Source organism: Cryptomeria japonica, chromosome 5 (genome assembly GCF_030272615.1).
Source record: "Cryptomeria japonica chromosome 5, Sugi_1.0, whole genome shotgun sequence".
NCBI classification, from domain to species: domain Eukaryota; kingdom Viridiplantae; phylum Streptophyta; class Pinopsida; order Cupressales; family Cupressaceae; genus Cryptomeria; species Cryptomeria japonica.
The window spans coordinates 145032983-145050929 of record NC_081409.1 but is presented as its reverse complement, the minus strand read 5'-3'; the positions used below and the strand labels follow the sequence as shown (position 1 = coordinate 145050929).

At 38.5% G+C, this 17947-nt stretch overlaps 1 protein-coding gene and 1 pseudogene across 1 annotated transcript in view; one reads left to right on the top strand and one right to left on the bottom strand.

Moving 5' to 3' along the window:
* LOC131067601 (cAMP-dependent protein kinase type 1-like) overlaps positions 1–7544 on the bottom strand; it is a 52074-nt gene extending 44530 nt beyond the window's left edge. The window contains exon 1 of the mRNA XM_059220430.1: positions 7491–7544. Within this exon, the coding sequence (XP_059076413.1) occupies positions 7491–7544 (54 nt within the window). The remainder of the gene's footprint in view (positions 1–7490) is intronic.
* An 8450-nt stretch (positions 7545–15994) lies between these two features.
* On the top strand, positions 15995–16582 carry LOC131067585 (ubiquitin-conjugating enzyme E2 27-like; annotated as a pseudogene).
* The last annotated feature ends 1365 nt before the right edge of the window (positions 16583–17947 follow it).

The following is a 17947-nucleotide window of genomic DNA, read 5'->3' as shown; positions in this document are numbered from 1 at the left end:
AAAAGCTAAAGCCACAGAGGATCAAACCAACTATACCAGAGCATCCTACAACTATGATTCAACTATCAATCACATCTTGATGGACAATTATGTCTCTACCATTATCATCAAAGACAAAACGTCTGAGAATTCTACTCGGAGACCCAGGATTGTCCTAAAAGGCATTGGAGCTTCTTCCGAACCTACCTCTGAATGTCATGTTACAACCTGTCGAGGTAAAATCACTTTGCAAGGTGCTCCAGCCAAAAACACCCCATCTTCATCAACCAAGCCTGAGTATGACCTTGTAGAACAATTAGGGAAAACACCCGTGCTCATCTCCATTCTTGAGCTCCTATGCATATCCTCCGCACATAAATCCATTCTTGACAAAATCTTGAGAGAAACTGTTGTTCCTACTGATCTGAACGTGGACCAGTTTCAAGCCATGGTGGGATACCTTTCCATTCCACACTCCCTTACATTCACAGAAGCCGATGACGCCTCCGTAAGTCAACCACATAATGCACCATTACACATTGAAGCCTTCATACATAAACATAGAATCAAACGAGTCCTGATAGATGGAGGAGCAGGTCTAAACATTTGTACATTGAGCACTATTAAACAATTGGGATATTCCGACAAAGCTGTGAATTCTACAAACAAAATTACTATCAAAGCATATGATGATGAAGAGCGTTCATCCAAAGGCACAGTCACCTTACCTCTCAGAGTTGGGCCAGTTACAAAGGATGTGGTTTGTCAAGTACTTGATCTAGATCTCACATACAACATATTGCTAGGACATCCTTGGATTCATGAAATGAGCGCAGTCCCATCTACATATCATCGTTGCATCAAGTTTCCACACAATGGAGTTGAAGTGACTATCAAAGCTGACCCAAATCCATTCATATATTGCAACAATCTACAACCTAGATCAGACATAACAATACCAGTCAATCAAGAAGCTATTCCTTCATTAACATATGTTGATCCAGAATCCTTAAAAGCTTTTACATCAAAACAAGCAGAGCTAAAAGAAAAGTTCAAGATTAAAGACCTAGGATGTGGTGAGTATATCTTTCATGTTGATCAACTCCCACTATCTCCTAGCACATTTTGTCAACAGGAACAATCTACAAGCAATTTGCAATGCCAAGGAATTGGGTGTGAACCACCTAGTGTTGTGGCTACTAAGTTTGAATGCAAATCTCCTCTAGTGGTGCAAGCATCTCTTGATATCAATAGTCCTAAGAGTGGTTCCACAGAAGAATCTATTGAGTGTATCACCAGTCCTCTTGAGAGCTCACATATCTTTACCATTTCATCCACTCATTCCATTTTCACTCCACTTCCAGACTTGGATCAACAAGAATTACAAAAGCCCTTGCTTATTGGGGATAAAAAATCAAGCTTTGAAAAGAAAAATCTAAAAGGAAAAAATAAAGGAAAGTCCTTTAGTCCAAATAAAAATCAAAAGCTACTGGACTCTGCAAAAATCAAAGTCAAGGATAAAAATCCTATGAAGCAAAAAGAGCAAGAGTTGATCTCCCCTAATATCAAAATAACTGGGGGCAAAAGTTCTACAATTTCAAGTAAAAAAGCATACTTGTTGATCCTAAGTCTCCATCATGCTATCCTACTTTCACTTCTTTTCACAATCATAAGCCTTCATCACTCATCCACTTGTTCCACACATCCATCCCCTTTTGGTGATACATCACAAACCTTTAATGGAGCTTCCTTGAAGGACTTTGCTATCAGTGATGCCCAAACTTCTTCAGGTGACACGCATACGGGCCTGTGTAGTCCACACACTAGTAATTCTATCTCAATTCCTTTATCAAGGAAGACAGTCACTCAAGATACACATCATTCAGTCAAGGAACAATGCAGCTACAATCACAAGGTAAAGCCTCACACATTTGAGGTAGGTGACTTGGTTCTTAGAGAAAATCTTAAAAATCAGCAAGACAGACAGAACAAGGGCAAGTTCGAACCAAACTGGCTTGGTCCCTACATTATTACAGTAGCATATGGATCTAGTGCATATCAGCTCTCAACTACAGAAGGTGAACCTTTGGAGGATCCTATCAATAGCATGCACCTTCGCAAGTTTTACACATAGCTCTTCAGAATATCCTAATTCAAAAATACAAAAAAATTATAAAACAAAAAAATCGTTACTTGGTGAAAACCTGGCAAACAGGCGCCTTGTGACACAAAAAAAAAATTGAAAAAATCAAAAAAAGTAAAGAGAAATAATTTCCTCCAATGGTGAAAACCACTTCGGTGGCGCCCTGGGCAAGTACCATGGTGAAAACTGGGTCACCAGCGCCATGCGTAGAGACATTGCTCCTCCCTCCTTCAGGATTCACTTTCATCATTTCACTTTGCACACACTCACAACCTATTCATCCATAATAAACTTACCCATTCCCATCATGGCTTGTTATTGATCTATCCAAGATTGGTTAGCCATTCATAATAAATATTGCTTTACATCCCTTTCCATCCATAATAAATCAGATCCTATCTGTGGCTAAGGCAAATCCTGCATCTAGTGATGGGTGTGGAACTAAGAACATCACATGTTTCGAGGAGTACAGTTTCTTCCAGCTTCCTTCAGTCTATTCGCGCACAAGTTGCAATAAAGCAACATTTGCATCGCCAGTCTGCAATAAAGTTTCATCTTCTCCGCAATAAAGTATCAGTTTCATGGATTCAGTCAGTTTCAGATGAGACAGAGCAGCAACAATGGGCTTCAACAAATCAAATCTTTCAACAGACTCAGACAACATTATGGTTTAGTGCTATCTATCCTTTCTGTGAAAGTAAACATTATGACCACAATCAAATAAGACTTATACAAGTGACAAGAGACACTAAACTTGAGGACTACAGTGGATGTTGGTGTCGAGTCTTGGTTTTCTTTTGATTTTATCTTTTCTTGGTGACATGTCTTTTAGCTTTTCCGGGATGTCTCTGACTAGAGATTCTATCTCCAGGATGTCTTTGACTAGAAAGGCGAGGATGGGGTATCGTCACCTACTTGTATTTGCTGTCTGTGGATTGTCTTTTAGTAATGCTATGACTTGTCCAAGGATATGAGGACACTATGAGTCTAGTGTGAACTGGGGCATTCCTTGTTTGTGACTGTCTTATCTCCATGCAAATAGGTACAATGACTTTCTGGGTCGAACAAATGCCTCGATTGTTATAACCTACTTGCCATAATAAAGCTCAATGATGATAACACACAAGAAGCTCTTTCACTTTCATATCTTCTGTCTTTCATCCCCCTTTCTTGATTGACTTCCATCGTCCTTCTCGAGTCCGTGTAGCTTGCTATCACATGACTGAGTATAATGACACACCAAAAAACATTTGCATTTCATGAAGTTGCACCTGCATTACCACATATAAGCATTTCATACATACATATAGATATCACAACTGCATCACATCCTGCACACAACACCTGTTAGCACAATTTACATTTGCATTATCATACATTCACATTTGCATCATGCATACGCATATAAAACATAAAAGAACAAAATATATTGCATTGCATCTTTGCATCCATATTCTAAGCATCACACAAAACATACATCATTAAACAACTCATCACATAGGTACACATGCATATAGCTTCCAAAAAAAAAATGAATAATCTCATATATATAATCATAAGTGTCATGATACAATGATGTCAAAAATACATATGGCTACAATCACCCGAAGGTGTCAACATCATCATACAAAAGAATGGTACAACACTGATACAATGGGAGCCCTCTATGGCTATGATGAACTCCCTCCCTCGAAGCTACCTGGCCTCGATGGAATCTGAGCCCCTGAGGGACCCGCCCCAGGATCACCCTGCCTGTCCCCTCTATCTGGTGGTGGTGGAGGACCCATGACCCCACCACTAGATGCCTGCCTCCTCTGACTCCCTCCCGTAGCTATCGCTGTACGCGATGGTCTATGGAAGCTCCTCGCCTGCTGATCTGCTGGCACTGCACCATAGTAGAGGTCCCTCTAGTAGGCTATCTCCTCTCTGGCCTGCAGGACATATGCATATCCTGCCCTTGTGTCCTCTACTGCCTGTCTCCCTGCCCTCAGCGCTATCTCAGCCTCTGTATAGTGCTGGATCGCCTGATCGCTCTCCCGCTCAGTATCTCTGAGCCTCGTCTTGAGCCGATCTCTCTCCCTCTCCAGCTCCTATATCTCATTTGCCTAGCCCTGGCAGATCTCCCTAAGCTCAATCAACTCATCCTCCTCTGGGTTAGCCCCCTCTGCCTCTGCCTATGGCTCCTCCTCTGCGGGTGCCTGCCCCTGTATGGGTACCTATCTCTGTACATGCCTCTGTACCTGTCCCTATCTCCGTCCCTACTCCTGTGCCTGTACTGGCACCTGTCCCTGTCTCTGTACCTGCCTGGGACCCTGTGCTGCTGGTACCTGTAGGGGTAATCCACTGCGACCCCTCACCACCCGAGCTAGTCTCTCCTCATCACCCTCCCTTTGAGGTGCAACTCACCTCTCTCCCACTACTCCTCTCCTCCTCCATCGGCCTCTACCCCCATCGCCTCCTCCATCATCATCCTCCTAACCACCACCATCTCCCTCCAGTGCCTCTCCTGGATCTGTCAACCGTGGGAATGGATGCTCTGCCCAATACGCTGTATACTCTACATCCATCCCGGCGTCCTCAATCTCAGGCCACATGTCCCAAGGAAGAGGTATCATCTCCACCAGCTGAGTCACTACCTGATCATATGACAGTAGCAGCCCAAACTATGCCTGATCTCTGACGGTGCAGGCATACATGCCTGATCCCCGGGGCATCCTCTGAATCCAGCCAAACTATCGGCCAACCCTATCCACCAGCTACCTCTCCAGCACATAGGGCATCCACCCAATCAGGTACCTGTTGGGAAAAATGGTGTCTCAACCTTGCATTTATGTGAGGTTACTATTTATAGTAAGTTTTCATTTGAGCACAAAATGGTGCGAAACTCTCCCTAAAGCTTCTGGTCGGCTAGATAAGCATTCCGGTAAAGTTGCGTTGCAAGGTCACAGCTAGTTTTGAAGATATTAAAGTTTTTGTCTTGGAGGGGTGCGATAAAATGTTTTAACTTAATTTTGGAGGCTTTAGAGGCTCCAAAATGCCCTGAAAAGTGGCCGTAACTGGCACAGCGGGTTACGAGGTGATAGAGCACTTCACGAGCTTTCCGGCGCTTCAAACGGTTCGTCAATCGGACACCCAGTTCTCAAGTTATGGCCTCCGGAAGTTTGTACTCCTGAAATAGGAAAAATAATTTGTATCGGATACATAAATGAGCTGTAAAAGGAAGCGACACATGTTGATGTGTGCTTTAACATGTCATAGGGCATCTAGAAGGGAGATAAGGTCGGCTACACCTTATTGGGTGGTTTTAGCCCATGGTTTTGTAATACCGTTTGACGGTTTCCTGTATTGTATCTCCTATTTATGAGGTGTGTGAGATAGAGGTTGGGTGAAAAAGAGTCTTATGGCTATTGAGTTGCCTCTGAATCTCTGATTAGTGATACTCCTACGAAGAGCTTGCTTTGCAAGTATGTTGTAATTTGTTTTTGATTGCTGAATAAAATATTGAGCTGCTTTTGGAGTGTGGGTTTTTTCTCCTGAAAGGGTTTTCCCCATGTAAATCACTGTGTTGTGGTATGAATGCTATTATATCTATTTCTATTTTCTGTAACTGATCTGAAAAAGTTTTGCATTACCCTCCTCTCAAGGTTAGTGTAGGAAGTTGTTTCCACTACTTAACTTCCTTACAGTACCTGCTCCGAAAGGTGTAGGGCAGCTCCACTGCATCATCCTCCCACTCCTCGTAGCCTAGATAAGGTCGCCATATGACCTCATCAATGTCATCTGGCACCCGCCGCCAATGCTCCAACCTACCAATCCGTGGCTGCGACGTGATCATATCATACAGGTGCACAAAATTGCATCCATGTCCCCTGCCTGTGAAGTGTATCGGCCTCGTCACTGACAGATGCTCGTAAGCCCAAACCTGCAATAGTGTCACCCCGCAGCCCAATCCAACTGATCCATGATACACAAACTGATGCAGCTCATAGTATAAGTGTGCCAGCACACACGGTCCCCAGGCATATCGGGTATGCTATGTCATCAACATCTCTAGTGCTCCCCCCCAGCCCACAGCCAATCCCCGTGTCGCCCTGTCTGGACACTGGAAACCACTGATAGCTCCTCCGATCACCGCCGACAATGCTAAACCTGTGGCTGTCATGGTATCCCAGGCCACGTGTCCTACCCTCATCTCCAATCGAGGGTCCTAAAACACCCGTCTCGATGCCTCTCTGTCACCATCTCGATCGTATGGGATTAGCTCCCCATCGATCGGCACCCACAGAATCCTGTATACATCCTCTAGGGTGACTGTCATCTCACCCATCGGCAAATGGAATGTGCACGTCTCAGAGTGCCATCTCTCAACAAGCATAGTCAGCAAACCCATGTTTGCCCGAAACTCAGGCACATATAGTACATGTCTCAAGCCCATCTCCTCGATGGTAGCTCGGTCCTCGAACGACAACTCTGGTCACAACCTCTGTGTCGACGGGAATCTCTCCCGTGACTCCAGCATCGACAAATACTCCTGCAGTCAAGCAAATCAATCATGTCAGTTATAGTGGCATTCACTGTTTATCACAAAATGCTACTTTTTATCTAAATGCATATGGCTATCTACCCTAGTGACACTCACTGTTCATCACAAAGTGTTGCTATCTATCCTAGTGGTACTCCCTGTTCATCACAAAGTACTACATGTGTGACACTCCCTGTTCATCACAAAGTGTTACTCACATTTGCACTCCCTGTTCATCACAAAGTGGTGCTCATACTTTGGGTACTCCCTGTTCATCACAAAGTACTCTATTTCGGTACTCACTATTCATCACAAAGTGCCTTGATCTATCCTAGCCTTCCTAGAGGACCTGCTTGAGTGTATCCTCTCAGCAGCTTATCCAATCGACAGCGTATGTTCATCACCGAACCGCCGATTTGACCTAGAAGATGCAACTTCATACTTTTTAAACGCAAACGCACTTACATGACGCAAACGTTTTTAAAGACTGCACAGACGTGCCTGTCTGACATAGACGCGCTTGCCGGACACAGACGTGCCTATGCTCTACATAGACGTGCCTATTTGATACAGACGTGCCTTCTTGGCACAAACGCGCCTGAACAGCACAGACGCGGCCGCATTTAACACAAACGCAGGTCCAGACACAAACGCGCCTGGCACAGACACAGACGCGCTTAGCGGACATAGACGCGCCTGGCACCAACGCAAACGTGCCTGGATGTTTTTTGACACTTTTTGGACCCTAGTCTAAGTGCATTTATTGCCCTATTCGACATGCATTAATGACAAAATTAAATGCGTCAAAGTACGAGGAGGCTTGGTGGTACTTACCGGCTCTCTTACCTCTGCTGGCCTCTGAAACCGGCGAACACGACCGAATCTATGCATGAAAGCCATTGCTGCTGACTGCTCCTACTCTATTTTCGCTCTGCAATATGCTCTTGTGGATGCGTGGATGACAATGAGGATGTATTTTCCCCCGTGGCTTATCTTATAGCCTACCCTAGCCCTCGCCTTCATTTCCCGAGTCAGTCTTCTTTATCCCGTGACTCTTTCACTTTATCCGATCAATCCATTCTAGCCTTTCTTTCTTATCGAGAGATTGTCTACAATCTTTTCAGACATTTTCATCCAATCTCTCGAGGGGGCATATCATTCCCATCCTGGGGCAACTCTATATCAGTTCATCTTATCTTCTTTGAAACAACGCGACAAGCCGCATTGTCTCAAAGAGGGGCAAAATGTAGACACCTAAAAATGTCATGTCTAATTAAATAAATATTTTATTTATTTAATTATCTAAGCCTAATTCTTCTATTAATTAAATAAATCCTTATTTATTTAATTAATTCATTTATCCTCTTCTAGCCTTATTTCTCATTTAAATAAATACATTTATTTATTTAAATTATCCTTTTCCTAAATTAAATAAATATTTTATTTATTTAATTGATCCCACTTCTTCTATTAATTCAATAAATCTTTATTTATTTAATTAATTCATTAGCTTTTTCTACACATGACACATGTTATTCATCTCTTAATTCATACACTACCTACCTCTTTCATTATTTTATTATTTCTTCTACCTACCCTCTAATCATAGCCGACCTCCTTTTACACCTCTCAATCTTATCCCTCCATTTCATATAGTGTCTTCTATATAAGGAGATGCTTCCTTCATTATCAACCCTAATCATTCTAATCAAGCATTCTAATGACCTAATCGACAATTTGGAGGACTTGGCTACACTACGATCCTACTTGCAACCACATTCCGTTCTTTGTTGAGCTCTTGTGCATATAAAATCTGAGAGCAAATATATCAAGCAAGATCAATGGAGATAGGAAGAATGGAGATCAAAACCCTATTGGACATGTGATGGTATAATCTTTGTGATTTCATGTGATTCACATTATCTTAGGTAATCTTCATATGTTATGGTGGATCTTTGTTGATTGTTAGGCTAGGATTTTGTGGTTGAATTCATTTAGCCTTTCAATTTTGTTGTTATTGTTATCCATTTTCACCATATACAGTTTGTTTACAGGAAATGGCCGATATAAGGCATTTGGGTTCATGGGCGGATGTGGGTTGGGAAGACCCACCTCATGTTCCACAATGGGTCTACATGAATGGTAGATGAAAGGACATGGCGATATAGGTAAACCGGAGCGAAAATAACAAGGTTTTTTGACCAGTTTCAAAATACTTTCAAGGCTTCTTTCAGAACAAATGCAGTGTGGGATGGAGGCAGAAAAACAATGGAAGGAGATTCACTCGAGGGCATTTTAATAATGGTGCTAATCAAGGGAATTCTGAGAAGAAATTGAAGGGCTTTTCGGGGAAATGGTCTTTGGAATTGGGAAATCAGTGAACGTTTGCTAGGGTTTTTGGCTTGGCAAATAAGGATACTACGGCTAGGGTTTCTATTTCTTCACAACATGTGGAAAATAAGGTAAATGTGAACCTCAAGGAAGCTAGTCCGAAAAAGGTAAGTAAGATACCTACTGATCCTATTCTGTCGAGGGTTTCTTCATCACAGGTTTGGGCTCCTATCCCTTGTATCGATCTTCTGGGTTCTTATGTCGATAAGAAAGCGAATTGTTTGCATACGAATGCTATTTCTGGGGAAATTTGGGGTGACCAAATTAGTTTGTTAAATCTTTATCATAAATTGCAAAAAAGATTGGGGGATATGTATTATTTTCAATTATTGTCTGCGAATGCTTTTATTCTCCATCTTTTAGAGATGAGGTATTAAGAACTTCACATCATTGGTTTGAAAAACATTTATTTTCAATTGCGGCTTGGAAACCCTTTTTTGTTCCTGCTTGGTCTAGTTCGAAACTTATTCCTTTCTGGTTTGGTTTACCTAAAATTCTTTTTGAATTTATGGATCTCGATGTTCTTGAGCAAATTGGAAATACTATTGGAACTTTTTTAACATCTAAAATGGACTTTGTGGAGGGGGAGGTTCTGGTAAAAATTTGTGTTCTTATTAACCCTAACAATGTTTGCCCCCGTATTTGTAATATCAATGGTATTTGGCGCCAGTCAATTGAGAAATTAGATACAGAGCTTCTTAAGTCTCCTTTACTTTTGGATGCTCCGTTACTTATGGATTTTAAGAAAAACTAGTAGGTTGTTGGCTCTATTCCTAAATCCCTTAATAAAGATAGTTTGTCAGCGAGACCTTCAGTTGACGGATGTGGAAATATCTCTTTGCATAAATTGGTAGAAATAGGTCACATTAACTTGAAAATAATCCATTGTGTCATATTTCTGGGAAACCAAATGATCACACTTTGGGTTTAGTCTCACTTTCGCCTTTATTGAAGACATTTTCTAATAACGAGGGTATAGTGATGGATGGTAATCCCTTGATAAATGGAGTAGATCATCCATTGACAATAGATTTCCCTAAGATGTCAAAAAATCACATAAAGGGTAAGGAGGGCAATTTGTCTTCATGCACTCATAAGGATGTTTTGGATTCTTCAAAGAATGTGAATTTAGATAAAAATGCAGTACCTGTCATAGGTTTTCCTAATGATGCTTCTTTAGTTCAAGAAATTAAGAATTTGGTGTCTAATAATTCCCCTCTGAATGTTGAAATTAATATGGCTAATGAATCTTCCTTAGAGAATAGTAATCCATCGGAGGTTGTCCCTGTTATTATGCCAGATGAGAATCTGGTTCAACAAGTAAATGATATTTTTAACAATCATACACATCAGATGGATGAGGGTATTACTGATAGAGTTGTTTGTTCAATTGAGAATGATTTGAGGGGTATAAACTCGACCCTTCCAATTTCTGCATCTGCTAATCCTTTTGCGGTTTTGGCTACAACAGAGTCAGGTTGTGAAGATAATCCAATTATCCCAGCTTCTCCAAAGTCATGCAAGAGTTTACCAATTGTCCAAACAACTCTAGTTTTTTCACCGTCAGTGGTTTCTCTTGGGAGAGGTAGGCCTCCATATAATCTTAAGACTCAAATAGAAATTGATGCTAGAATTCAAAAGACTTTGTCCCTTTTTCTTGCTGGTGGGCAAGGGAGGTGTTCAGTCTTTCTTGGCAAGCCTAAGAAAACATGCCTAACTCTTGTAAGTGTAAAAAGAAAGAGGAGTAAGAGATCTATGACTAGTCCTCCTGTGACAAGATCAGGAGTTGTGAAACGTAATTTGCAAGGTTGCTTTGGGGAAAGAAAAAATTCTCCGATTAATGGGAAGAGGGGAGATTCGGCCTCCCCTCGAGGACAATGAGAATTATTTCTTGGAATGTTAGGGGCTTAAATGCCCCTAACAAGAGACACTTAATTAAGTCCAAGATGAACTTAATTAAGTGTGATATTTTTATGTTGCAAGAAACAAAGTTGTCAAAGGAGTCTGTTGATTTGGTTTATTCATCTTGGAGAAGGTGGAATTTTCTTTCTTCTCCTGCTTGTGGTGATTTAGGAGGTTTGGAACTTCTTTAGAATAATTATAATATTGAGGTACAATTAGTGGCATCTGCTACAAATTAGATGTTGACTTTAGTTATAAGCAAGATTTCGAAGGTTAAATTCTGGCTTTTTAACATTTATGCTCCATCAGGAATTCAAGGGAAGAGTAAGTTATGGGGTGAATTAAAGAGGATTTCTTCTCCCTTAAGACATGGTTCCTTTATTATCTTCGGGGGTGATTTTAATGCTATCACTGATTTAGATGAGAAAATAGGAGGTGTTTTCCCTAATAAAAGGATTATGGATGACTTTGGGGATTTCATTTCTGATATGAGCCTTTTTTATTGTAAGTCTCAGAATGGGGTTTTCACACGGACAAACATGAGAAGGGATTTTTCTCAGATTGCTGAGAGATTAGATCGGTTTTTGTTATCTGAGAATTGGATTGATTCAAATTTTGAATTCTTTTCTTCTATTCTATTGGTCTTCGGTTTTGATCACTTTCCAATTTCCCTTTCAGTTATTGAGGATAGGGCTTCTTCTAAGTCTCCATTTAAATTTGAGCCCAAGTGGTTTAGGGATTCTTCCTTTTTGCCTCTGCTTATGAAATGGTGGAATTCTGCTCCTTTTTGTTCTGAGTCCCGTATGTTTCAGATTGCTAAGAAGTTAAGTTATTTAAAATTGAATATTAGGGAATGGAATATCTCGCATTTTAAGAACATTTTTCAGGGTAAACAAAGAATTCAAGATATGATTGAGTGTCTTAATACTCGTGCTTCAACATGGTATGGTGCCACAAGTTTTTGATGAATTGAAGTCACTAAAATTACAGCTTGAGGAGGTGTTAGCTAGAGAGGAAATCTATTGGAGATAGAAATCTAGAGAGTTATGGCTTTCAGATGGTGACACGAACACAATTTTTTTTCATTCTTTAGCTAAGATTAAAAGAAGTAAGAATAGGATATCTTGTATTCAGTGTCAGAATCAGACTTTATTGATAGAGCCAGAGGACATTGCTTCAGAGGCAGTTAGGTTTTTTAAGTCATTATTATCTTTAGAAAATGGAAATCTTAGCAATGATATTATATCTAATATTCCTCCTTTAGTATCTTTGGAAGACAATAAGATGTTGATGTCTCCCTTTTCCTTAGAAGAAGTTAAGAGTGTTGTCTTTTCCATGAATCCGAATAAAGCTCCCAGACCAGATGATTTTACTCCTTTATTTTTTTAGAAATGTTGGGATTTTGTGGGAAATGATGTTTTATTGGCTCTCGAGGAAGCTAGGACAAATAGGTCTATTTTAAAAGAACTTAATACTACAATGATTGCAATTATTCCTTAAAAAGAGGATATTAAGACTTTTGCTGACTTCCTCCTCATTGCTTTATGTAATACTTTGTATAAGATATTTACGAAGGCAATTTCCCTTAGGTTGGCAAAAACTCTACCTAGGATCATTTCATCGGAGCAGGGTGGTTTTGTTCCTGGAAGGGAGATGACAGAGGGTGCAATTATAGCACATGATGTGCTGCATTCTATTTCCACACAAAGAACCCCAACCATGATACTTAAACTAGACATGATGAAGGCTTATGATAGAGTAGAGTGGGGGGATTTATGTGCTGTTCTTGAGAAGTTAGGTTTTTCCAAGGCTTGGGTCAAATGGATTCATGCATGTATTTCTTCTGCAAGATACTCGGTTTTAATTAATGGTTCTCCTTGTAATCTTTTCACTTCCTCCAGGGGTTTGAGACAGGGAGACCCCCTTTCTCCCTTTTTGTTTATTCTCCTAGCTGTAACCTTTAGTTGGGCTATTAGGGCTGCTAAAGTGGGGGGGCTTTGGAAAGGTATAAGGATTCAAAATATTCCCCAAAGTATTTCTCATTGTCTTTTTGCAGATGATACTTTGTTATTTGGACATGCTTCATTAGTTGAGGCAAAAGTGATTAAAGGAATAATACAAAATTATGCATCATTTTCTGGTCAGAAAGTGAATGGTGATAAATCAAAAATTTTCTTCCTTAATACATCACAACTGGTTCAACATAGGTTGCAATCCTTTTGGGGATTTGAGATTGGAAATCTTCCATGTACTTACCTTGGGATTCCTTTCTTTGTTAAATAGGATAGATTGGTTTTTGGGATAAGATTATTTCAGTCATTTCTAAAAGAATTCTCTCATGGAATCATAGATGGTTAACTTTGGCAGGTAAAATTATTCTCATCAAGTCTGTTTTGAATGCTGATCCCATATATCTCCTGTCTATTTTAAAGTCTCCAAAAGTAGTTATTGTTAGTTTACAGGACACTCTTAGAGATATTTTTTGGAACAATAATAAAGATGGCAAGAAGAAACTCCCTTTAGTCGCATGGGATAAGGTATGTTTGCCTAAGGAACTTGGGGGAATAGGAATTCAGAGTTTGGAGAATCAAAATTTAGCCTTAGGTGCTAAGTTGGTTTGGAAATTATATGGCAAGCCTAGCTCCTTATGGGCACAGATTATGTTTGCCAAATATTTAAATAATGGACCGAGAGAGTACATTTTTAAAGTCTCAAATTTGCCTTCGGGTTCTGCTATTTGGAATTTCCTTTGTCAGTGTAGATCAATTATTTTGCCTCATCTCTCATGGATTGTTCATAATGGTAGAAAGGTCAGATTCTGGGATGAAGTATGTTATGGACATACACCTTTGGTGAATATTAGGGATTGGTCTCCTCTAATCACTATTCTTTCCTCCCTTTGGGGTGTTTTTGTAGCAGATTATTTTGAAAGTCGATTGATTTCTTAGATGTTGATCAAAGTATGAAATTAGATTTTGAGAAGATTTTGGAGGATAGAATTGTATTTCTTTCTGATTCTGAGGATGAACTTATTTGGACAAAGAATATTTCTGGTAAGTACACTGTTAAAGATGATTACAACTCTCTTATCATTGCTAAAGATTTATCATCCCGGCCTTATAAGTTGTTTTGGAATTCGACTTTTCTTCCTAAAGCTGGAGCCTTTGCTTGGTTGGTAGTTCAGGACAGAGTCCTTACAGGTATGATACTGGACAGGCTTGGTATTACTATTGTTTTCCCTTTTATCCTTTGTTACAAAAATTTAAAATCTTCTTCACACCTATTCCTACATTGTGATTATGCTTATGAATGTTGGTAGTGGTTGTTTGAGAAGTTAAATATATCCTTTGTTATTGGTAAGGATCTCATTTCCCATTTTAGATCTTGGCCATTTATGTTTTCCTCATCTTTTCATGCATGCCTTTGGATCATATCTCCATCTATTGTGATTTGGAATGTTTGGCTAGAGTGAAACAATAGGATATTTAAAAAAACAAGTTCTCCTGTGTTTGAGGTTCTATTAAAAATTGAGTCTTCAATCTCTGAGGTTGCTTTGTCATTTATTTATAAGAATTTGGAAAATCTTAATTCTTTTTCACACTGGGATAGTAGAGTTACTAGAGTTTGGAAGACGCTGTCAGTTTTACCCTCTCATGGTTCAATTTTAAAAAAGAATGATGCAATAGGTAAGAGATTCTCTGCTAGATGGAAACCTCCTCCGCAGGGGCACTTTAAATTGAATTTTGATGGGGCCTCTTGTGCTAACCCTAGGCCGGCTGGGGTAGGCATGGTAATTTATGATCACAATGCAAATTTTATTCGAGCTAAGTGTCATGCTATTGGTTTTAAAACTAAAAATTATGTGGAATTTCATGCTTTGTCTTTTGGATTGGATTTGACAATCTCTTTGGGAATTAAGGACTTAATAATTGAAGGTGATTCTATAGTGATTATTCAATGTGTTATGAAAAAGAAATCGAATTGTTGGAATTTGTAGTATATACTTGATCTCATTTTACAAAAAATAGAATTGTTTGAATCTTTCTTGTTATCCCATTGTTACAGAGAAGTTAATAAGACTGCAGATTATTTGGCAAATTTAGCCATCGATAGCAGTGCTAATCAGCGAGAGGTGGGTTTTGAGGAAATTCCTTCTATGGTATGGGAAGGTTTGCAACAATAGTTATGTGATATTCTTGAGTAATGTTGATGTAAAATTTTATGATGATAATTATTCCTGCTTTCCCCTTTCATTTCAAGTATTCATGTTCGTTGTGTGGAGGAAAGTTCGAGCTCATGGTATTTAATACATTAGTGTTTTTCCAAAGGTTTTTTGATACTTTCTTTTTTGGCAGGAAGGTTTTTGGCTCATGGGTTTTGGCATAGGGTTTTGGAAAATTTTGTCTTCTTTCATTGATAGCAGCTATGGAATCTACATTTGAAAATTATTTGATTGCAAATTGCCATATGGGCTCTACGTAAAACTGATATTATATGTGTTCTGACTGCATTTTGTATGTGGTTTTGGGCCAGGTGTATAAACTGATCTGTTAGATACTATATGTTTATTTTATGAGTTGTGACCGGAGGTTTTCTTCCCAGGGTTCTTTCCTCCTGTATGCTCTTTGAATCCTGTGTAAAAAAATAAAAAATTATTAATAAAAAAGTTTAGTGGAATAATCCACTTTTATTGAAAATAAATAAATTGAAGTCTATATTTATATTACTACTAATTAAATAATAAATAATAACAATTATTTTTTCTAAAAATTGTGTTATAATAAAATAGTTAACTATTTGTGTGCTTTTTTAAATTACTTCAATTATCAAAGCATGAAATAGCGTTGTGAAAAAGGCAGGCAGCGCTTTGAAAAGAAAAGGGAGGAGGGTTGTCGGCCTTGCAACCAAGTAAATCATTTATAAATAAAACCAAAAAGGAATACTACATATATAGAGTGCATTTAGGGTTTATTGATCACACAGAGAGCAACAAGTTTGATAATCCTGGTATTCTAATTTACAGAGAGAAGACTGGCATTAGTATTAGCATTTTGACAATGGTGGACACCAAACGCGTACAGAGGGAATTGACCCAAATAGAGAAAGATAAGAATTTAACAGGAGTAAGCATTAAAGTTTTTGAGGAGAATGATATGTCACATCTGTGTGGAACAATTGCAGGCCCCATGGACAGCCCTTATGAACAGGGCTCCTTCCAGATTGACATTCGTTTGCCAGATGGGTATCCATTTGAGCCACCAAAGATGCAATTTATAACAAAAGTTTGGCATCCCAATATCAGTAGTCAAAATGATGCAATATGCCTGGATATCTTGAAAAAAGAGTGGAGCCCAGCTCTAACCTTGAAAACCACGTTAATTTCTTTACAAGCTTTGCTTTCAACACCTGAACCTAATGATCCTCAGGATGCCATGGTGGCACGGGAATAATTGAATTATTATCCCAAATTCTTGGTCACTGCACGCCATTGGACACAGTCTTTTGCAAAGAGGAGAGTACTAGGAATGGAAGAAAAGGTATCGAAGTTAGTTGAAATGGGTTTTGATGAAGATGCAGCCAGATATGCTTTAGAGCAATGCAGAGGAGATGAAAATATTGCATTTGAGAAGCTATGCAGCGGCTAAGATACAAGTTTTGATTCAAAAAGTTTTAGATTTACTTGAACATGAAATGGTGAACAAATGATAGTTTGATCTTTTATTGGAAATGACCTAGTTTCATTGGTATTGTTTTAGATATAACTAGTAAGCTTTTACATTTTTGAAATCAATAAAGTCAATAAGAGAATCAATATTAAATCTAAATCAATACTATATAATAAGCATTTAAAATCCAAACTTTCAATCATAACACGAATTCTTTAAGAAATAATAGAATTCATTCATATTTTTAAACACAAGTTTCATTTCGTGTTCATGAACATGATACTTATTTACAAATGAATCCAATACAGTATGTTTTCTTTAATAAGATTAAAGACGATTACCAGATAATTTAATAGTTATAACCAAAAATAATTAGTCTTTTTTCTAGTAGATTAATTGAGTGATAGTGAATCTTCAAGTTCTAAATACAACAAAAGTCATTTAGTGCCAACTCTATTTTGTTCAATTTAAGTAGAAGTCAGGAATCAAACCATCATAGCTAACTGCATTTTGTCTACAATATGTAACATACAGGAATCCATCTTCATCTTCGTGCCGTCTTATAATGATGAAATTACAAGCAACTACAAAAACAAAGCATGGTAACAAGTTAGTTAATAGACAAACAAAACTAGAGCTTGCAAGATGAGTAAGCATGATTATTCATCGAAAACTTAATAACTAGTCAATTATAAATAGCCAAATAATTTCCACGCAATAATAAAGCCAAAATGTAAGTTTTGGAGCATCCTCCAAAACGAATCACTACAAACAAGAATGCATATATCTATATACCAAAATATTTTATTCGATGCTTAGCTAGAGAGAAGGTAGAAGCCAGTAGCAGGAAATACATTGTTGACAAAAATAAAGACGGTCTTCTTTGCACTTAGCCTAATCTTTTTTAAAATACTTTAAATAAATTGAACAATCAAGTACTTGGATAGAAGTATCATAAAAAGTATATCTCATACAATATGTGGCAATGTTTGATATATTCAAGCTATGAAAACATATATTTTAGCACTCAAGACTTTGCATATAAATTGTCACAATAAATAAATATTTCATCTTTCGAGAGTCTAAGACCCCTTACAAATTAGTTTTTCCTTAGGGAAACATGACTTAAGACTCCTAAAAATCTATTAATAAGATTTTGTGATCTTATAAAATCTTTTGAAAGGCTAAATATTAACATCGTTGGCATCCTCTATGGGATGCTTGTCTACTATGCTTCAACGACTCTTCTCGCTTAAATATCAATTGAAAAATAAGTCATGAAAGACCTGAATTATATGGAAAAAGATGACTAACAATTTTAATACTTCGTAATCAATCAACAAA